Genomic DNA, 23,083 nt, shown 5'->3' with positions numbered 1-23,083 from the left:
AATGTGGAGCAGCAACAACAGCAGCAGCAGCAGTGGAGACAGTTCCCTGAGGATGAGTGGAACACTACCTTTGCCAGCTTTAGCCTGTCCTTAGCCTAAGGTTACCAGATTTTTTTTTCAAATAATCTGGGGACACTTTTTTTTTTTTGAAAAGAGAAAAAAAAGTGATTAAAAAAGTGATTTTTTTTTAAAAAAAGAAGTAGTAATACCTTCTCTTCTGTGGTCTCCTCTGTCACGCAGCCTTCCTCTGGGCCCTGGCCTGCTCTCTTTGAGAGCTAAGAGTAGGCTCAGGTCAGACCTGGGCTCAGCCTTGCCCTCCAAGTGCTCTCCTACCTCTCCTTCCTAGCGGTGGTGGCAGTAGCAGCGCAGCAAGGTCGGGGCTCCCCTCTTTTTTTCTCCTTCCTCTTTCTCTCTCTTTCTTCTTCTACTCTCCTCCTTCTCCCTGCATCGGCTCCGGGTTTTTCCTGGCCCCAGAGCACTGCTGGGCAGTTGCCTGGGTGGCCAGGCACTCTCGCTCCTAGCTCAGTTTGGGTCGTGGGGGGGTGTGTGTGTCAATTGTTCCAGTTGATGCACCGGGTGTCCCCGACTGCCCCTCGGCAGTGGTGGCGGTGGCGGCAGTCTCAGCAGCCCGGAGCCAGCCTGGTAGTGCAATTGGCTCTGGCTGGCTACAGGAACTGCCCGCTGCCATGGTGCCCGCCATTTTGCCTCACCAGAAGTCCCCATATAATGTGTCTTGTGCCATTGAACCAATCACACAACATTCATTCCCTACTAATAAATCTACAACAATTAAAATATAAATCCGGGGACATTAAATGTAATCCGGGGACATTCCGGGGACAGTTTTGTAAATCTGGGGACTGTTTCTGGGAAATTGGGACGTCTGGTAACCATACCTTAGCCAGTGCCCACCTGTCTTCTTTTTCACTTTCAATGAGCCCTGGAACTGCCTCCTCCTTAGTATCTGTGTTACTCTTGTACCTTTCAGTCAGGCGGATTGTCCTACAAACTGAGCTCAGTAACAAAGATTTCTGTCATTGCCCTACCCTCTCCAGGAACCGGGAGCTAGTAACCAAGATCAGCTGCCTCAGTTACTGTGCTCTTGATTGATATTGATTGAGTTTATTTATATGCATCTGTTCCTCAACGAGCTGTGCCTAAAGTGGCTTACAGCAAACGTGCAAATCATAAAAACAAAAATAGAGCACTGGAAATACAAAAGTACAAAATACAGAATATGACAGTAATTATTTTTAAAATGACAGAAATAAACAATTTGGCAAACACAGAATAAAATCAATATTACTGCCCCCACTCCACACAAAAAAGGAGGCTTAAGTACATGGATACAAAGCAACACAAGAGTTAACGGAGAATGAAGTTTCTGGCATGGGTCTTGCTACACTCCAAGCAGCCTGGCTTAAATACAGTTCAGAGAGGAGGGGAAGATGGCATACAGCTGGCTCCCATATCCCTCTCCAGAGGAGTCCGGCAGCTGCAGGAGGCAAATGTCAGGGAGGACAACAATGCTCAGTCTCTTCCCCAGCCTCCTGAAGAAACCAGCTGCTGGCACAGGTCTTATTGCTCTTCAGGACAAACAGTGTGCGACTTACCCAGAAGAAAGTACAGCAACATTCTGAACAGGAAACGACTGTACACAAAACTCATGTTTGCTTCTCTGCGGAAGTGTGTTTCTGGGTGTGGAATGTGGGGGAGGAGGAGAATTGCTGTTTGCAAAGACTGGCTATTAAGGAAAGTCTTCTGACAGATCTGGGCACAGACCAAGCAATGAAAAACGCCGGCAGCTTTTGCAGACTGTTGTGGTTGTAACAAATTTAACAACAACAAAAAGCATTGCAATTGCCCAGATTTTTATCTCCTTGAAAAAAGTTCAAAGAAGCAAAATTCATATGTCACTGAATGCCAAAGGAATATTCATATGCCCCCAAACCCCAGTTAACTCCAGAGGCAAATCAGGAAAATCAGAACATAAGAAGATCCTGTCAACGGCTCCTCTAGCCTGGCATCCTGTTCTTCTCATAATGGCCAGCCGGATTCCTGTGGGAAAATTCATGAATATTTCTGACCAGGAATATAGGGAGCCTCAGGTGTGGCTGCTGGTGGTGGAGAGTTGATTTGTCCTCATTAGTACAGCAACAGGCTCCTGCTTTTATTCCCAGGCATAAGAAATGCTGCAGCCCCAAAGCTCCCTCTGAGAGGGAAAAAGTGTGAAGTAAGTGATAAGCTTGCCCACAGTCATGCAGGCTGAGAAAGCTGTGAGTTAAAAATAAGAAATGTGCACCAGGTGCCCACATAGAAATTTGGAAATTCAGTGAGTCGGTTGCAGGTCTTGCAGGACGACAAGAGGCATTACTTTTTCTGTATCTATGTTCAGTAGCCCCTGTTTCTTTTAGCATATAGTTTGACTCATGGAATGGTAGAGTTGGAAGGACTCCCAAGGGTCATCTAGTCCAACCCCCTTCAATGCAGGAATCTTAGCTAAACCATCCATGACAGATGAAATTCCACACTTGTCTGAATTTTGCTTTGCTGTTTAGCAGCCGATTAAGGGACGCGGGTGGCGCTGTGGGTTAAACCACAGAGCCTAGGACTTGCTGATCAGAAGGTCAGCGGTTCGAATCCCCCCGACAGGGTGAGCTCCCATTGCTCACTCCCTGCTCCTGCCAACCTAGCAGTTCGAAAGCATGTCAAAGTGCAAGTAAATAAATAGGTACCGCTCCAGCGGGAAGGTAAACAGCGTTTCCATGCACTGCTCTGGTTCGCCGGAAGCGGCTTAGTCCTGCTGGCCACATGACCCGGAAGCTGTAGGCCGGCTCCCTCAGCCAGTGAAGCGAGATGAGCGACACAACCCCAGAGTTGGCCACGACTGGACCTAATGGTCAGGGGTCCCTTTACCTTTACTTTAATATGTACAAACATGCATGTACTGGGGAAATGTTACAGATAGGTAGCCGTGTTGGTCTGCCATAGTCAAAACAAAATAAAAAAAATTCCTTCCAGTAGCACCTTAAAGACCAACTAAGTTAGTTCTAGGTATGAGCTTTCGTGTGCATGCACACTTCTTCAGATACACTGAAACAGAAGTCACCAGACCCTTCTATATGTGTGCATATCAGTACATGAATGTTTTGTATTCATTGATCATAAAGTGTACCAAGCAATACAAATTGAAAATAGCTCAAAATGACTTAAATTAAGCAAAATTGCTTTGCTAAAATGAAAGGGGGTGAGATGGGACCCCATGGACACCAGGGAAGGTCTCTGTGGGCAAATGTGCATCCAGGGTCTCTAGCCCAGCTTATTTTGAGAGGTTCAGGGTGACAGAAAGACACTCTGGGTGGATATGGGCAGTGCTGAAGCTGGGATCCTGCCCCACTTGTTGAACTGGTGACTCTCTCTCTCTCTCCTTTGAAACATGACACCTGGAGAACTTCTCTGCCTTAAGACAAAATACACGTTCAAGCTTCTCACAAACCCTCCCCCTCCTCCCTCGTCAACCACATCCCACGGTATGATGATGGGTGAGGGGAAGAAGCAAAGAAAGAACAAGACAAAGATGGAACCAAAGAGCAAGAAGAACTGGCTCATGTACAAATATCATAATGTTTGCTTTGCACTTCCAAGGGATCGATCTTTCAGGGCTGGCAACACTGGTCTTTGGAACTCCTTGTTTATTTACACCAGACAAGCACCGTCACTCTGCTGTTGTTAAATATTTGCCTCGCTCCTTTTTAGTCTCCCTGATAGGAAGATATGTCTCCTTCCCAAAAGAAAGTCTCTTTTGTGGATGTTTTGCCAGGGAGAAGAGGGAAACAACAGTGCACTCCAGTCCAATATATTCTTCTAAAAGGCTAGTGCCTGCCCCAATCTCTGCCCAGAGGTGGCAAGAGCCCATGGAAACCAGGCACCACACAGAGTCTGTGTTCATTTGGAGAATGGAAGACACAGCAGAGACTGTTGTAGCTTTAAGAAATATGATTTCTTCACTTATTTACACATTCAGTCTAGATGGAAGGAGTCCAAGCTCAGTAGGAAAAGAGAGGCAAGGCAAGGCAAGGCAAGGCAAGGCAAGGCAAGGCAAGGCAAGGCAAGGCAAGGGAAGGGAAGGGAAGGGAAGGGAAGGGAAGGCGCCTGGGTTGAAGAAGCTAGAGACCTCTGCTGTTTCCAGCAACAGGAAAGCTCAAGAGGATTGTCTTATATACTCTGTTTGCGGCTGGTGATGAAGGCATTTCTGGGACTCCTTGCACTCAAGCAGACCCCTTCCATAGTCACTGGATAAGTCTGGGTATGTTGCTCTCTGTCCTGGTCACAAGACCTTTGGGGCCAGTGTTGAAGGCTGCTGGATAGGCTATTGCTTCGGCTCAACTGGCAGCATTGAGAGATCTTCAGTGGGTCTTTCAACAGAGGGACCCTCAGTGAATTCCTCAGCAGTGGCTCCTGGAGATGTGTCTGACCTCTCATGTAATGTTCAGTCTCTGAGGTATCTGTTTCTGAGACTGTACAAGAAGCGAGAGAATGAAAGCATTTTTTGGATAGTGTGGAACAGCTTGAGAATTCCTCTTTCTCCAAGTCAACCTGCAGGGTTGGTCTGTGGGATTCAGTGTTCAATCTGCATTGGAGAGAAAATATGACAGGAGGAACTCTGGGGATTCAACTCCTAAAAGAATTTCTGGGCTTTGGGGCCCACCTGAACCCTGGAGAAAATTAAAGTCCTGTCCATGTCCAGCATTCTCCAAGCAAAGATACCAATTTGGCTAAAAGCAGGCATCTTCCCTGCACCTCAGTTCCACTCTTTAGGGCTAGCTTTTTAATTCCACTGGAGAACTAGTCATAACTAAGTTCATTAGAAAGTGGATGGAATTGCCCATTTTTGAATTGACCAAATTATGTCATTTCTATTCCCTAGGACTTAGTTATTATCAATGATAAAATTTGTATTTTGGGAAGAGCTGGTGAGGGGAGAGTGCAATCCTGTTGGGTTCACTGGGGGGAGGATGTGGGAAGCAGAGCCTTGTGGCCAGAGGGCTGGATTCTCCATTCACTAGCTGGTGAGGGGGGGGGTCAATTCTGCTCACTTTAACTGGGCATGCATGTTCTCCTGATGGGAACAGGATCTTTGCCCAAGCTGCCTGCCTCCCCTTGTGCCATAATCCATCTGTTAGGTCTTTTGATCAGGAAATTTGGGTCACTGGCCTGTTTTTGTTTTTTCAATCCAAATAACATTTATTGGTCTCAATGAAAATGTCAGGGATGTTCCCATTCTGACAGACAGTGAGGAATCCAAAGAGGAGGGAGGACAAGCTGGGAGGAGTAGAAACGGGAGTCTTACACACAGTGAGAAGGAGATAAGCCACTCTTGCTCTGGCATGCTGCCTCAGGGCCGTCTTAAGCATATCCAGCGCCGTGGTCCAAAGATACCTCTGACGCTCCCCTGGCAACTCCAAAACAAGGGAGGGGGTGGTGGAAAATATCCTCTGCCTCCCCCACTGCCCCAATCCCTGGTGTGGTGGCAGCAATCAAGCAGGAAAATGTGCTGGTGGACATGCTCTCCAGTGTTGGGGCACCCGGAAAGGCAGCCTGGGAAGTCTGCACACTGCCTTTCGCCAGGAAGCAGGAGGACAACAACTGGGTTCAGGGCCGTCTTTAGCAGATGCAGAGGCTTGGGAGCTCTGCGAGGATTGCTCTCTTCCTGCAGAGGCTTGGGAAGGAAGCTGAATGCCCGCCATATAGTTGGCGGGGCACAGCTGGTGGGCGTGCAGGGAAAGAAGAGGCCTCCCAAATGTTATAAATGCCTCCCAAATGTATCAGATGATTTCAGTGGTAGATAAAAACAATCACCCCATCATTACTTCGCACACCGATCATCACACCTCATCATCACCCACCATATTCTGTGTGGCTCCTGAGCTCTGGATACTCTCCTCTTTCTCTCGCATCAGAGCAAATATCTGTGGAGTGCAAAATGAGACACATTATTGAGTCCATGGCACTGACCAGTCTCTGTCTCTCAGGATAAGCAAAAGAAAGGAAGAAGAAGAAGAAGAAGAAGAAGAAGAAGAAGAAGAAGAAGAAGAAGAAGAAGGAGGAGGAGGAGGAGGAGGAGGAGGAGGAGGAGGAGGAGGAGGAGGAGGGTAGTAGTAGTAGTAGTAGTAGTTTGGATTTGATATCCCGCCTTTCACTCCCTTTAAGGAGTCTCAAAGTGGCTAACATTCTCCTTTCCCTTCCTCCCCCACAACAAACACTCTGTGAGGTGAGTGGGGCTGAGAGACTTCAGAGAAGTGTGACTGGCCCAAGGTCACCCAGCAGCTGCAGGTGGAGGAGCGGAGATGCAAACTTGGTTCACCAGATTACGAGACTACCGCTCTTAACCACTACACCACACTGGCAGGAAGCCCCCATCTCAGGACAGATGGGAAGAAGATCAATAGAGATGGTCCTACCTCTTCTAAGCGTTTTGAATATGATCTTCCATTGCATCCAATTCACCTTCACCATCACCATCAGCATCACCATCACCATCATCACCAGAAGAACTATGAGGCCAGGGATAAGCCATGGACTCCAACTTGAGGGTCCAAATGGTCCACCTACAATGTGTGGGAATGTTTATATAATTTAGCAGAGTTTAAATTATCCCCTGTCTGAGTTTATGCAGCGACAAGCGGGTTGCTAACTTGTTCGAGTCCTATCAATAATTACACCTTCCTGGTTGATAATCCCTTTCCATCCCTCTTAAAGAAAACACACATGAATCTGAATCATATTAACATATACTACTTTACTATCAGATTCATTCAGGTTTACAGAGTTGTTCCTGAAGGCAGGCTTAGGTTGCATAACAGAGAAACTATATACTAGATATAGTATTGAGTCATGAGAAGACTGCATATATTGAGTCATGAGAAGACTGCATCTGAGCAGTTACCAGTTAACACTCCTTGCAGCAACTGACCAACCAGATGAGAAAACTGCCTGCCACATAGAGGCAGTCCTCTCAAAATGTTGGACTTGACTGACAGCTTTATATCCCACACAATGAACAATAAGAGTTTCTCAATGCATACTCTAATAACAAATGCCAGAATGAGTCTCACAGAATCATAATATTGTAGAGTTGGAAGGGACAACTAGAGTCATCTAGTCCATCCCCCTGCATTGCATGAATCTTTGGCCCAAGATGTGGCTTGAACCCGTGATCCCAACCAACCAACTGAGAAAACTGCCTGCCACATAGAGGCAGTTAGTCCTTTCGGAACGTTGGCCTTGACTGACAGCTTTATATCCCACACAATGAACATCATAGAATTGTAGAGTTGGAAGGGGCTACTAGAATATTCTAGTCCAACCCACTGCATTGCAGGACTCTTTTCTTCAAGGTGGGTCTTGAACCCATGACCCCGAGATTCAGATTCTCATGCTCACACCTGGCCGAGAGCAGTGGAATAAATAACAAGAGATGAGCAAGTGTTGCTAATCTTTCCCATTCATATTGCAATGATTTGGTCTGTGAATGCCCTGTCAGACACACTTGCCTGCCCTGAATCAATGTCTGAAGCTAGGAATAGAAGGAGATGGGGGCAGTAGCAGCAATTCACAGGATGAGATCCGTCTTCAAGGAGCTCATGTATTAGATGATTTAATTGGTAGGTAAAAACAATCACCCTATCATTACTTTGCACACAGATCATCTCACCTCATTATCATATTCTGGGTGGTTCCTGAGCTCCGGATACTCTCCCCTTTCTCTTGCATCACAGAGGGAACACCTGTGGAATACAACATGAGACACATTATTGAGTCCATGGCACTGACCAGTCTCTGCCTCTCAGGATAAGCAAAAGAAAGGAAGAGGTATATTTGGCAGGAAGCCCCCATCTCAGACAAGAAGGGAAGAAGATCAATAGAGATGGTCCTACCACTTCTAGGCCTTTTCAATATTATCTTCCGGCGCATCCATATCACCATCACCATTATCACCAGAGGAACTATGAGGGCAGTGACAAGCCATGGACTCCAACTCGAGGGTCCAAACTGTCCACCTGCATGAGCAATAAGAGTTTCTCAAAACATACTCTAATAACAATCGCCAGAGTGACTCTCATAGAATCAAAGAATTGTAGAGCTGGAAGGGAAAACTAGAGTCATCTAGTCCATCCCCCTGCATTTTAGGAATCTTTGGCCGAAGGTGGGGTGAATCCATGACCCCGAGATTCACCTTCTCCTGCTCACAACTGGCTGAGAGCAGTGGAATAAATAAGAAGAAATAAGCAAGCGTTGCTAATCTTTCCCCTTTGTATTGCAATGATTTGGGCTGCGAATGCCTGTCAGACACACTGCTCTGAATCCATTTCTTAGGAAAAGGAGAAGATGGGGGCAGCAGCAGCAATTCACAGGATCAGATCAGTCTTCAATGAGCTCTCTGTATGCTCCGATCCTGCTCACAAGCATGCGAAGAGCAGCATTTATTAATACAAACACATCTCCTCAAGTCCCTCATTTTAAAGGCTAGCCTGCCTTTTCGCCACAACAAAGACCTCCTCTGCATAATGAAGGAAAGGATGTATTGCTCACCTTCATCACTCTGGCAGATGTTGAGCAAGTCAAAGGAGGCTCTCTTTTGGTCAACAGGATTGCTGACCAGGCAGGTGAATGTGGAGTCCAAAGAACTGTTCCAGTAGAAGACACGGAGCTCCCGGCCATTGTCAGAAACCTGGTACTGATTCACACTCTTTCCTAAGGCCCTGTGCAGAGGCCCTGTTTCCCAGGAGATACTGAGATCTTTCCTTCCAGGTGTGTGGCATCTCAAGGTTACATTAAATGCACCTGGATTCTTGGATTCCACTTGGTGGTCTATCTGTGGTGTTGGCACTGGCTCTGTGGAACACAAATGAATTAGCATAAGGTTTGGGTCCCACATGCTTCCCAGTACCCATGTAATGAAATGGTGCTGATCCTATTCCATGAGCCAAACAGTGAAAGCAATAACTTACCATAAACAGTGAGGTTGAAACGCTGTTCTTGAAATTGTGTCTTATTAAACCAGATGCGAGTATTGTAGATCCCACCGTCATCCAACTCCAGGTTTTTGAGCCTAAGTGTTGTCTCGTTCACCATGTCTAGCCGTTGTCCAAACCGGCCAGTGGGACTTGGATGGTCTCTGTTCCGATGACTGAATTCCCCCCACCAATAGCCCAGGTGACGCTTTTGGGGGCGGAAGTCCCATTCCATTTTCTGAACTGTTATTCCTTGAGATACATTGGCAGGAAACAAGATTGATCCTCCCAGCATTCCCTTCAGCTGATGGGTTGGATTCCCCACTGCATGGCTTAAAGCTTCTACTGAGGGGAGGTGGGTGGTTGGGGAGGAGATACAAACAAAGGGGAAAATTAGTATTATTATTGGTTTTAAGTCCATTATGAGGTCCCAGAGCAGGTCACAGCAATTTAAATTTCAGTCTTAAAATGTAATAAGGAGGGTCCTAACAATTATTTTGCAGAGGACTTCTGGTTTTGCCGCCATGGTGAACAGCAGTTCCAGTGATAGCAGACATGGACATGCAGCCAATTAAGGGTAATTTGAGAGTAATTATCCTTGCAGTGCCCCCTCCGCCAGGGTCAGGGGGGGAGAGCTCTCACTCACAGATTGTCTGATACCTGCCTCCTGCTCCTACAGAATGAAGGGAGGAGGGGACGCTGAGTGCATAGCACTAGAAGCATCGGAAACTCTCCAACGCAGACACCATGAGCGGAGATTCTTCTGTTTTTTAAGATGTTTCAGAATTCAGACTTAAGAAACGGGCATGTTCTGGAAGAAGGAGACAAGTTAACCTGCTAAATGAATCAGCCACTGAGTGCCAAGGTCTCGATCCGGAGAAGATTTTGATTGTGTTTGGATTGGTATGTGGTGTAGAGAAGCCTTTGCTTTCTCTTTTATGTATTCACTCTGCTGTTTTATGATTTGGCAGCTCTTCGCTGAAGAATAAAATTAGATTCTAATGAATTGTGATTATTAATGGATTGCAATTATTAATGGACTGCAAGAGGGAATCAATAAGAACTTTATAATGCTTATGGATTAATTGACAGAATGGATCTGTTTGGGAAATATTGGGATGTTCTGTGGCAATACCCTCCTAGGGAGGACTTGAAGTTTGATTTATTAGGGTGTTGTTGAGATAACAGCTTGTTATTGGATGGGAAACAATTCAAAAGCTGGAAATCAGCCTGGAGTAATAATCAGATGCCAGACCACTTTCATTTTTAAGAGAAGCAAGATGGTGAAAGGTCACTACGCAGTAATATTGAGTCCTTGGAGTGGGGTGGGGGGATGCCAAAAATGATTGATTGAAACAAGAAATAAGATCGAATGTTAAAAACAACAACAATTCCACACGGAGTTACCAGATATAAACTCCTCTTCCAAATTAAAGGATATGGAACAGTTAAATCCAAATGAAAGTCAACACACCAGTGGCTGTAAAAATAAAGGAACAACATCAGAACTATATTATTTGGATCAAATAGGTGGGTTGGAGTGGGAACAAGGAATCAACATCTCCTAAAAATCTCCCAAAATCAGTACAGGGCAAGTCAACCAAAATGTTTAAGTTGGAATCTGACAATTGGCTTTTTAAATTGAATTATTATTGCTTATTGTAATTATATGGTCTATGTTGAATTGTTATTAATGAAAAAGTAATAAAATAAATATTATAAAAAATAAAATACAAATTATATTGCAGGTGTCAATGATAGGGTAAAGAGGTGACTTCAGAATATAATGGAACCTCTACACTAAAGGTGCCGGGTGCAACTCTGTAGGGAGGGACGTCTACAGTTTAGCAGCATGTCACAAAGAAGGTCCTCTCCTGGGCTGGCACTTCCCCAAATGTTTGAGGAAGGTGAAACTACCAAGATTGCCCCTAGTTTTAACAGCTGAGATGGACTATGGGGAAGAAAGCAGTCTCTCAGGTATTTGGGACCAAAATCCAAGAAAGTTTACAATGTCCAAGATTAATCTTAACTGTTGCTGAATTGTACATTGACCCACTTGGAACTGCCCAACTCTCTCTAGTTAAACATTTACTGCATTCTCCTAGCTGTCATAGCAACGTGGCCCTTTACTGTAAGAGAAGGAAGTTGTTACAAGTCCAAAGTTACTTTCCAAGAATCAAGTCCTGGTGTCCAGGAACTGGGATCCAGAAAAACTCAGACAGAAGATTGGCGCAGAATATTTTTTTAAAAAAAGTATACTGTTTTGAAATAAAATAGTGTGAAGTCTGAACGTCATCTGTATCTAAAGCAATCAATTAAACACTTAAATTTTTTCAAAGCTGCCCATTGATCAAATTTTGGGGAAACTGACTCTGGTCCACCAAGATCCCCATTCGCCTTTTCCTGCTCATTGGTTGGCTCCTCTTATTCACTGTTTGCTCTAAACTGACAATTATTTTGTACTGGTGAATAACTGACACATCATAGGAAAATATCCTGCAGGAAAACATTTCTGCCCTAGAGATGAGGTCAACCTGCAGTCACCATATCCTGTGCTTTTATTCCATTCCACTCCACACCTTTAGGGGAGATGATCACCACCATCATTCATGCAGATTGTCCCCCCAAGTTCAGCTCAGTAACAAATATCACACATACAATTAAACTCTCAAAAGTGTTCTGTTGGAGCTTCCTTTGAAGCCAGCCAGGGTGTTCTGGGAGGGCTCCAAATGGGGAGAGGAGGCCCTGAGTGCTAGAATGCCCCTTCCGATCTTCAGGAGGAGGGGGGTTGTGGGATCACGACCCCACCCACACTCACTCTTGCGAGGCTGGCGTCAGCCTCGCGGGAGACAGGGATTCACCCAATTAGCATACCCTGTGGCACCAGCCAATTGGCTGGCGGCAGGGGCGGGCCTTCGTAGGGCCACTTAAGGTCAGGGCAGCCCCTGGCTCTTCCCCTTTCTTCCCTGGAGACGACGCAGTTTTCCCACCCACCCGCCCTTTAGGTTTTGCCACTGACCTTGCTATGGGCTTCGGCTGGTCGCCGCAAGGGGCCTGGTAGGAGTTTTTCCATTTGGCTAATTGGCTGGTTTTGTGAGCCACTTGGTTTTTTCGCCTACCTCGTAGCAAATCGTCACAACTCCCTTGGTTTTGGCGGTAGGCATAGGCCGGGGTATTATCATGCAGATGAGGTTGGGGGGGAGGAACGCCATCACCTCCCCCAATGCTTGAAGGGTAGTTTGTTAAAGGACTCCGAGGGGCGACGCCTCGTCCGAAACCTACGGAGGCTAGGGCCTAAAGCGCGCCCCCGAGCGGTAACCCCTTGGGGAGCGCCTAGGGATATGCATCTCGGGTGGCTCCCCCTATTGGTGTTTAACCCTTCCCGGTCAGACCGGATAGTCGGTTAGGGCCAATGCCTAAAGCCAATACCCTTCTTTCCTGTAATCAATAAAGTTGTGGCCATTTTTCGCCCATTAACCTAAAACTCTGTGTCCGTTGTCTTCATTTATTCCACCTGTGGGGGGGAGGGAATAGCCACACAAACCAATATTGCCAATAATTTCTCTCTTCATAACAATGCATACAGGTGGGTTACCTGTGGTTTTTGTGTGAGTGAGTGAGAGAGAGAAAGAAAGCAGTGAAGTACTTACCCAAGGAAGAGGACAGCAATAGTCTGAAGAAGAGGCCTTCTGTGAGAAAAATCCTCCATCGTATCTCTCCAGAGGTGCAGAGAGCCATGAGCAACAGTGAGGCACCAGAATGCCCCTTTATGGGACTCACCGATGGGGAGACTTGCGCCTGTTGAGCTCAGAGCCTGCTTATGGGCATTGAGGCATCTGTTTCACCACCCTGAGAAGGACAGCTTCATTTGTCTGCACAGGATAGTTGCTCTAAAATAAGCCGGTTCATCCATCTTATAAGCATTGCCCGAGTACAGGGTCTTATTCGCAAGAGTCGTGAACTTGCAAACACAATGGTCAGCTCCGTCCGTCTTTTCGCTTCCCAGCAGATCAGATCCTCCTCTTTATACCAGCAAGGCTGCCCTTGCTCTTTGTTCCTCCCCTGGTAAACCAGGAAGGATCAGAGAAGGACTTTGTTACAAGTACAAAGGAGGAGAAAGAGTTGCAAGCTCAGGGCGTTCCTCTTATTCGCAAGAGTCATGAACTTGCGAACACAAAGGTCAACAGGGAAGAGCCTCCCCGTTGCAGCTGTTGCTCTTGTTTTGGCAAGTCCTGTGATGGAAGCGGGGACTCGGGGCTTGTGGGGGACAGAAACTCCTCTCGCAATTTAATTTCTCAACATTATTCATTCATGAGCATAAGACTTTTCTTAATAGCCAGTCTTTGCAAAGAGACCGATTCTGCTCCTCCCCCGCACATTCCACACCCAGCGTTACACTTCCGCAGAGAAGCAAGCATGACTTTTTATTGCAGACGTTTCCTCTTAGGAATGTCTCTGTACTTTCTGGGTAAGTCCCACCCTGCTTTTTCCTGAAGAGCAGTAAGATCTGCGCCAGCAGCTGGTGTTTCCAGAGGCTGGGGAAGAGACTCTTTGTCGTCCCTGACATTTGCCTCATTCAGCTGCCAGACTCCTCTCTCTGGAGAAGGATATGGGAAGGCAGTTGTAAGCCATCTTCCCCTCCCCTCTGAATTGCATTTAAGCCAGGCTGCCTGGAGTGTAGCAAGACCCGTGCCAGAAACTTTACTGTGATAAAGCCTCGATGTGTTTTTTTTGGGGGGAGGGTAACATTAAATTTATTTTGTGTTTGCCAAATTGTTTATTTCTTTCTTTTTTAAAAATTTACTATCATATTCTGTATTTCTTACATTTGTATTTTTGATGCTCTGTATTTTGAAGTTTTGAACGTTTGCTGTGAGGCATTTGCTGGTTTAAAGGGGAGGATCTGATCTGCTGGGAAGCGAGAGGACGGTCGGTCGGGCGGACATGACTGTTGTGTTCGCAAGTTCACGACTCTTGCGAATAAGACCCTGTACTCGGGCCACGCTTATAAGATGGATGAACAGGCTTATTTTAGAGCATCTATCTTGTGCAGAAGAATGAAGTTGTTCTCCTCACAGTAGTGAAACAGATGCCAGAAAGGGACCAATTCTGCTCCTCCCCTGCATTCCACGCACAGTGCTGCACTTCCGAAGAGAAGCAAACATGACTTTTTCTTGCAGACGTTTCCTCTTCGGAATGTTTCTGTACTTTCTGGGTAAGTCGCGCATTGCTTTGTCCTGAAGAGCAGTAAGATCTGCGCCAGCAGCTGGTATTTCCAGAGGCTGGGGAAGAGACTCTTTGTCGTCCCTGACATTTGCCTCTTTCAGCTGCCAGACTCCTCTCTGAGCAGTAAGATCTGCGCCAGCAGCTGGTTTGTTCAGGAGGCTGGGGAAGAGACTGAGCACCTTTGTCATCCCTGACATTTGCCTCTTTCAGCTGCCAGACTCCTCTCTCTGGAGAAGGATATGGGAAGGCGGTTGTAAGCCATCTTTCTCTCCCCTCTGAACTGCATCTAAGCCAGGCTACCTGGAGTGTAGGAAGACCCGTGCCAGAAACTTCATTCTCTGTTAACTTTTGTGTTGCTTTGTATCTATGTACTTAAGTTTCAATTTTTTTGGGGGGGGGGGGAATATTGAATTTATTCTGTTTGCCAAATTGTTTATTTCTGTCATTTTAAAATTTACTGTCATATTCTGAATTTCGGATGTTTGTATTTCCAACGCTCTGTATTTTGATGTTTTGAATGTTTGCTGTGAGCCACTTTGGGCTCAGCTCCTTGCAGAACAGACGCATATCAATCAATCCCAGTCAAGAGAGAAGTAACTGAGAAAGCTGCTTACTGGTTACTAGTACTTTTTTTCTGTGGGGACGCAGGGTTACACATACCCCTAAACATTTTGTGAAGTTTGGCCTCATTGGGGGCCATATTTCAATATGAGCAGGAAAATGAGAGTACCACATAACATTTAATTTTTTTTTAGAAAAAAAGCACTGTTGGTCACTGGAACCCAGTTCCCCACGAGGGTGTTGTAGTGCCACAGTGATCTTTGTTATTCAGTTTGTAGAACAATCTGCAGATATGACGAAGGTGGAAGTTAGAGTGCCCAACCATAGGTGGCACCAGAGTCGATGAGAGATAGAGCCAACTAATTTCCAATGCTCTGTATTTTGATGTTATGAAAGTTTGCTGTGAGCCTTTTTGCACACAGCTGGTTGCGGAACAACAGCATATAAATAAACTCAATCAATCCTAATCAAGAGTGACATTACTGAGACACCTCATAAAGGTTTCTCCTCCTCCACTGATCCTTCCTGGTTTATGAGTGGAGGAACAAAGAGCAGTGAAAGGAGGAGACGGAAACAAAGGAGGAAAAACACAGTTTTGCTTGGATGAGAAGGGGAGGGAAAGCGAGCACAGACAGCCTTGCTGGTACGAAGAGGAGGATCTGATCTGCTGGGAAGCGAGAGGAAGTAAGGAGATGACCATTGTGTCTGAAAGTTCACGACTCTTGCAAATAAACCCTGGACTCAGCCTACGTTTATAAGATGGATAAACGGGCTTATTTTAGAGCACCTATCCTGAGCAGAAAAATGAAGCTGTTCTCCGCACCGTAGTGAAACAGATGCCGCAATGGGAAGTCCACAGGCAGGAGCTGAGCTCAATAGCAGCAAATCTCTCCATCGGTGATTCTAAGAAACAAGCATTCTGGTGTGTGACTGGCACTCATGGCTCTTTAGCAATCCACAATTGTGGATTTTTCTTGCAGAAGGCCTCTTCTTCAGACTATTGATGTACTCCTAGGGTAAGGACTTCACTGCTTCTTCCTCAAAAATAAAACAAAAGCCCCACCTAAATGCATGTACTCTGAGTTTGATTTGTCACAAAGAGGGAAATTATTGGCAATATTGGTTACTAGCACTCAGGGTCTCCTCTCCCCAGCTGGAACCCTCTCCCAGAACACCCTTGCTGGCTTCAAAGGAAGCTCCAACAGGAGCCTTGTGGAAGTTTAATCCTTTTTTGTGATATTTGTTGCTGAACTGAACTTGGAGGGACAATGTGCATGTATGATGAAGGCGCTCATCACCCCTGAAGGTGTGGGGTGGAAAAATGCTGGACATGGTGAATTCATTTCTAAGGCAGAAATGTTTTCCGGCAGGATTTTTTCCTATGATGTGTCAATCATTAACTAATACAAAATAAATGTCAGGAAAGAGGAAACAGTGAATTAGAGGAGCCAACAAATGAGTAGGAAAAGGCGACTGGGGATTCTGGTGGAACAGTGTCAGTTTCTTCTCTGGACTCTATGTTAACTTATCTCGGTTTCACAAAAAATAGTGCATAATCATTTTTTCCTGAAACACACAAGCAGATTGTTTTTAGATTGCTTCTTAGAAGAATTTTTCACTTGGTAAGATCTTTCTGTGTTGAATTTTCAACAGACATTTTGCAAAGTTATGATTTTGTAAGCTGCTTTGAGGTTTTAGGACAACCAAGAAGTATTAATCTTGTGAACTGAAATAAATGAACTTTTGTTCCTTGTGAGAGGAAATTCTACTTATTTTTTTTTTTGGGGGGGGGGATTTTTCCTTGGGACAATTACACAAAGCCAGATATTCCAAAAATTTAAGCACTGCAAAGCTTTAAAAAGATTTAAGTGTTTAATCAATTGCTTTTTCAGACTTCACTAAACACGATAATGATACTAATTTTGTTTATATCTCCTCCCCAACCACCCTCCTCTCACTAGACACTTTAAGCCATGCAATGGGGAATCCAACCCATCATGTGAAGGGAATCCTGGGAGGATCAGTCTTGTTTCCTGCCAATGTATCTCTAGGAATAACAGTGGAGAAAATGGAATGGGACTTTCTACTCCAAAGGGGTGGCCTGGGCTTTTGGCTGGGGGAATTCAGCCACGGTAAACTGGATCACCCAAGTCCCACCGACCGGTTTGGACAACGGCTAGACATGGTGGACGAGACAACACTGAAGGTCAAAGACCTGGAGTTGGATGACAGTGGGATCTACAATGCTCGCATCTGGTTTATGAAATCACGGTTTCAAGAACAGAGTTTCAGCCTCACTGTTTATGGTAAGTTCTTGCTTTCACTGTTTGACTCATGGAATAGGATCAGCACCATTTACAACATAGGTACTGGGTGGGACACAAACTTTATGTTGCTTTCATTTGTTTTCCACAGAGCCAGTGCCAACACCACAGATAGACCACCAAGTGGAATCCAAGACTCCAGGTGGATGTAATGTGACCTTGCAATGCCACACACCTGGAAGGGAAGAGCTCAGTGTCCACACAGGGCCTTGGGAAAGAGTGTGAATCAGTACCAGGTTTCTGACAATGGCTGGGAACTCCATGTCTCCTTCTGGAACAGTTCTTTGGACTCCAAATTCACCTGCCTGGTCAACAATCCCGTTGATCAAAAAGGAGCTTCATTTGACTTGCTCAACATCTGCCAGAGTGATGAAGGTGAGCAATATATGCTTTCCTTCATTATCCAGAGGAGGTGCTTGTGGTGGTAAATATGCAGACTGGCCCTTAACATGAGGGGTTTGAGGAGATGTGTTTGTATTAATAAATGCTGATCGGAGCATACACAGAGCTCCTTGAAGACTGATCTGATCCTGTGAATTGCTGCTGCTGCCCCCATCTCCTCCTATTCCTAGCTTAAGATATTGATTCAGGGCAGGCAAGTGTGTCTGACAGGGCATTCACAGCCCAAATCATTGCAATACAAAGGGGAAAGCTTTGCAATGCTTGCTTATCTCTTGCTTATCTCTTGTTATTTATTCTACTGCTCTCGGCCAGGTGTGAGCATGGGGCTCTGAATCTTGGGATCATGGGTTCAAGCCACACCTTTGCCCAAAGCTTCCTGCAACACAGCGGGTTGGACTAGATTACTCTAGTTGCCCCTTCCAACTGTACAATTCTATGACTCTATGAGAGTCCGTCATTCTGTCGGTTGTTATTAGAGTAAGTTTTGAGAAACTCTTATTGTTCATTGCTGCTGCTGCTGCTTGCGTGAGTGTTGGGAGGACCGCTCCCTCTCCTGCCAACTCCATCCGGCCTAGGGGGCGGGGCCTGCACTCACTGCCACAGCATAAGAGGCCTGAGCAGCTACCGGCAGCAATGGACAAAATGGTTTTAAATGTTTTAATCGCTTTTAATTTGCAGCACTTTAAATGGTGGTTGTTGTTTTTTATAATATTATATTATTTCATTATTTTATTTTTGCTTGGGGTGGGATAAGCACTGAGTCAGCACTATTGTTCCTTGTTTTGCTTTGTTTTGTTTTGTTTTGTTCTGTTTTGTTTTATTATTATTATTATTCTGTTAAATTATTATATAGTTTGTATTTTGCCTTTTAAGGGGGAGGGTTATGGCTGCCTGGGAGTGGGCCTCAGCCAATAGATTGGGTGGGGCAGGTTCCACAGAGGGAGATGTATTGGGACACCCGATCTCAGTGATCACGGGCAGGAGGAGGAGTTATGCTAAGACCAGACCATGTCATTACCGAGGAGGCAGGTTTAGTCGTTGTTTGAGGACTATCCCTGCCTCCAGGTCTGGTCCTGACCGGAAGGATACAGTAATCAGCAAGGGAAACCCACATGACCTGAAAGTGTTGCTGTGCAATGCCAGGTCAATGGTGAATAAAACCACTGCCATCCACGACCTGATTGTGGATGGAGGATTTGACCTGGCATGTGTGACAGAGACCTGGTTGGATGAGGCAGATGGGCCTGTCCTTGCCGCTGCTTGCCCACCAGGTTTCTCTTACGCACAGCAACCCAGGTCATGTGGGCGGGGAGGGGGGGTTGCAGCGATTTTTAGGAAGTCATTAGTTTGCACCAGGCGTCCTATTGGGAAGACCCAGTTTTCTGAGTGCATGTTCTGGAAGTTGGGCAATAGGGGCAGTACAGGATTCCTACTGGTGTACCGACCTCCCCGCTGCACCAAGGATTCCCTGCCCGAGCTGCTTCAGGTCGTGGCGGATATACTCCTGGAGACACCTAGCTTGGTTGTCCTGGGGGATTTTAACATCCATGCCGACACGACCTTACAAGGGGCAGCTCGGGACTTCGTGGAAAGCATGGCCTCCATGGGGCTGTCCCTGAATAAGTCTGGCCCAACTCATAGCCACGGACATGCCTTAGACTTGGTGTTTACCTCTACGGATGTTGGTGATCTGACATTAACTAAAAGCGAAACAAAAGAAGTGCCATGGTCAGATCACTACCTGGTGCAACTGGACTTCTCCGCAACCCTTCCCCTCCGCAGGGAGGTGGGACCGATTCGGATGGTCCGCCCCCGCCACTTAATGGATCCAATTGGCTTCCAGAGAGTGGTAGGGGATGCTTTATCCCAAGTTGATGGCCTTTCAGCTGATTCCCTGGTGGCACGCTGGAATGCGGAGTTAACCAGGGCTATTGACTGTCTGGCTCCGAAGCGCCCTCTCCGATTGCATGGAGCCCGGAGAGCCCCGTGGTTCTCCCCGGAGCTGAGGGTGATGAAACAATCGTTGAGACGGCTAGAGCGCCGGTGGCGGAAAACTCATTCTGAATCAGACCGGACACGGGTTAGAGCTCAACGTCGAGCCTACCAAGTGGCAATGGCGACGGCGAAGAGGGCCTTCTTCGCCGCCTCCATTGCATCTGCAGAAAACAGCAGCAGGAGACTTTTTCAGGTGGTTCGCAGTTTATCGGAACCACCTGTACCACCGGGGCCTGGTAGGGACCCCAAGATCTCCTGCAATGCTTTTGCAAAGTTTTTTGCAGATAAAATCGCTCAGATTCAGAAGGAAGTAGACTCCACAGTGGGAGCAGGGCCAGGGCGGGAGAGTGCTAGAGTTCTGTCTGGTCCTGTTATATGGGATCAATTCCAATCTGTTACCTCCGAGGATGTGGACAGGCTGCTTGGACGAGTGAAACCGACCACCTGTCTTCTTGATCCTTGCCCATCCTGGCTGATAAAAGCGAGCCGGGAAGGGCTGGGCGATGGGCTTTGCGGGGTGGTGAATGCTTCCCTCTGTGAGGGAGCCTTCCCAGACCCGCTGAAAGAGGCGGTCATTAAACCGCTTCTTAAAAAAACATCTTTAGACCCGGCCAATTTGGCCAACTATCGCCCAGTCTCAAATCTTCCATTCTTGGGCAAGGTGATTGAGCGGGTGGTTGCTGAACAACTCCAAGCACGCCTGGAGGAAACGGACCATTTGGATCCCTTCCAATCGGGATTCAGGCCTCACCATGGGACTGAAACTGCCTTGGTCGCGCTGGTTGATGATCTCCGGCGGGCTAGGGACAAAGGTGAGAGCTGTTTCCTAGTTCTGCTGGATCTCTCAGCGGCCTTTGACACCATCGACCATAACATCCTTCTGGACCGTCTAGAGGGGCTGGGAGCTGGGGGCACTGTTATACAGTGGTTCCGCTCCTTCCTCCTGGGCCGTGTTCAGAAAGTGGTGGTGGGGGATGAGTGTTCAGACCCTTGGGCCCTCACTTGTGGGGTACCTCAGGGTTCCGTCCTCTCCCCCATGCTTTTTAACATCTATATGAAGCCGCTGGGAGAGATCATCAGGGGGTTTGGACTGGGTGTTCATCAGTATGCAGATGACACCCAGCTCTACCTCTCCTTTAAATCAGAACCAGTGAAGGCGGTGAAGGTCCTGTGTGAGTGCCTGGAGGCGGTTGGAGGTTGGATGGCGGCTAACAGATTGAGGTTGAATCCTGACAAGACAGAAGTACTGTTTTTGGGGGACAGGAGGCGGGCAGGTGTGGAGGATTCCCTGGTCCTGAATGGGGTAACTGTGCCCCTGAAGGACCAGGTGCGCAGCCTGGGAGTCATTTTGGACTCACAGCTGTCCATGGAGGCGCAGGTTAACTCTGTGTCCAGGGCAGCTGTCTACCAGCTCCACCTGGTACGCAGGCTAAGACCCTACCTTCTCGCGGACTGTCTCGCCAGAGTGGTACATGCTCTGGTTATCTCACGCTTGGACTACTGCAACGCGCTCTACGTGGGGCTACCTTTGAAGGTGACCCGGAAACTGCAATTAATCCAGAATGCGGCAGCTAGACTGGTGACTGGGAGTGGCCGCCGGGACCACATAACACCGGTTCTGAGAGATCTGCACTGGCTCCCAGTACGTTTCCGAGCACGATTCAAAGTGTTGGTGCTGACCTTTAAAGCCCTAAACGGCCTCGGTCCTGTATACCTGAAGGAGCATCTCCACCCCCATCGTTCAGCCCGGACACTGAGATCCAGCGCCGAGGGCCTTCTGGCGGTTCCCTCACTGCGAGAAGTGAGGCTACAGGGAACCAGGCAGAGGGCCTTCTCGGTAGTGGCGCCCGACCTGTGGAACGCCCTCCCATCAGATGTCAAAGAGATAAAGAATTACCTGACATTCAGAAGACATCTTAAGGCAGCCCTGTTCAGGGAAGTTTTTAATATGTAATGCTGTATTGTTTTTAACACTGATTGGGAGCCGCCCAGAGTGGCTGGGGAAACTCAGCCAGATGGGCGGGGTATAAATAATAAATTATTATTATTATTATTATTATTATTATTATTGTTCATTGCAGGTGGGGAGCTTGGACGTTCGAGTTGGATTCTATGGCTTATCACTTCCCTCATAGTTCTTCTGGTGATAATGGGGATGGGGATGGGGATGTGCTGGAAGATGAGATTAAAAAGGCATAGAAGAGGTAGGACCATCTCTATTGATCTTCTTCCCATCTCGCCTGAGAAGGGGGCTTCCTGTCAAATACTGTATACCTCTACATTTCTTTTGCTTATCCCAAAAGGCAGAGACTGGTCAGTGCCATGGATTCAATAATGTGTCTCATGTTGCATTCCATAGATGTTCCCTCTGTGATGGGAGAGGAAGGGGAGAGTTCTCTTACAGAGAGTAGCCACATAGAAGATGGTGATGATAAGGTGAGAAGGTCGTTGTGCAAAGTAATGAAGGGGTGATTGGTAGATAATAACAATGAAAGCATCTGATATATTTGGGAGGTATTTATTACTTATGGAATTATTATTAAAGTTGTAATTTGTTATTTTTAAAGAAACAACAGTAACAGCAAACAGATTTCAAACAGGCCAGTGACCCGATAATAAATGGCCATCAGTTTGGCACAACCCATTCCTATGAACCATCCCTTCTCATCTGCAAGAAGCAGATAAACTCTAGCATCTCTCCCTTATGCTGGAAAGGCTCATATTTCCATGTATGGTGGAGCTCCATGTTGTAATACTCCTACTGGGAAAAGGTGTTTCACGCTATTTCCAAAATTACGCACCAACCCCTTCCACCCACATCAGCTCTTGCCTTGTTATCATTAGACTCAAATTTAAACAATAACCTTAAATGCAGAGACTTTGTATTTTTACTATTATCAGCAGCCTGATTTACAATAGTCTGATACAGGAAATAATCTATAGAAATCCCCATTGAAATCTGGGTAAATAACATTTGGAGTGTGGCTCTATCACAACTCCTTACTTACCATAGATGGCTAATTAAAGAACTTCAAAGACAGACACTTTTCCAATCTTCTTCCACCGTCTCTTCTCCCTGGTCTCGGATTCTGCCAGTCATTTCCGTCAATTCCATATAGTCCATCAACCTGGTGATCTTCTGTCCGAGGCTCTTAACTCTGCATTTTTCTCCACCGGCATTTTGCCACCAAAATCACCATTCCGACAAAAAGAAAATTGCAGAGAGACCGGAAATAAGCTGCAGGATCTTCCGGGTTCCAATATGTTCACCTGCAATGTGCAATAAGAGAAAATGCTTCAATAGCAACAAGCAAAGTGATTATCCTACATGACTGAGAGAAGCAGAATGAATGAAATGCCAGGTCAGACTTCCAAAACAAAAATACCTTCCGTTAGGATACAAGAAGCTGGTGAGATGAAGGCAAGACATGAAAAGAGGTGTTGAAATAGGGGCAGGAAATGTGTTGCTCTCCAGATGTTGCTGGACTCCAGTTTCCATCAGCTCCAGCCAGCAAGCCCAATGGGCAGTGATTATGCTGCTGGGTAGAGTCTGGCAGCCTC

General features: G+C 46.5%; 1 protein-coding gene and 1 long non-coding RNA gene across 3 annotated transcripts in view; one reads left to right on the top strand and one right to left on the bottom strand.

Moving 5' to 3' along the window:
* Positions 1-23,083, bottom strand: part of LOC307205503 (hemicentin-1-like) — a 157,725-nt gene that overhangs the window by 6,802 nt on the left and 127,840 nt on the right. The window contains exon 10 of the mRNA XM_079957927.1: positions 8,593-8,895. Within this exon, the coding sequence (XP_079814053.1) occupies positions 8,593-8,895 (303 nt within the window). The remainder of the gene's footprint in view (positions 1-8,592; positions 8,896-23,083) is intronic.
* LOC307205832 lies at positions 14,117-22,623 on the top strand. 2 transcript variants are annotated; one of them, XR_013834092.1, is made up of 5 exons: positions 14,117-14,229; positions 16,763-17,107; positions 17,217-17,500; positions 21,604-21,726; positions 21,882-22,623. It is a non-coding gene; the product is annotated as an uncharacterized lncRNA (long non-coding RNA). The 2 variants fall into 2 exon arrangements; XR_013834093.1 differs by lacking the exon at positions 21,882-22,623 and having other exon boundaries at positions 21,604-21,770.

This window comes from Podarcis cretensis, assembly GCF_951804945.1.
Source record: "Podarcis cretensis genome assembly, chromosome: 16".
Lineage (NCBI taxonomy): Eukaryota > Metazoa > Chordata > Lepidosauria > Squamata > Lacertidae > Podarcis > Podarcis cretensis.
This window is presented reverse-complemented; position numbering and strand designations above follow the sequence as displayed.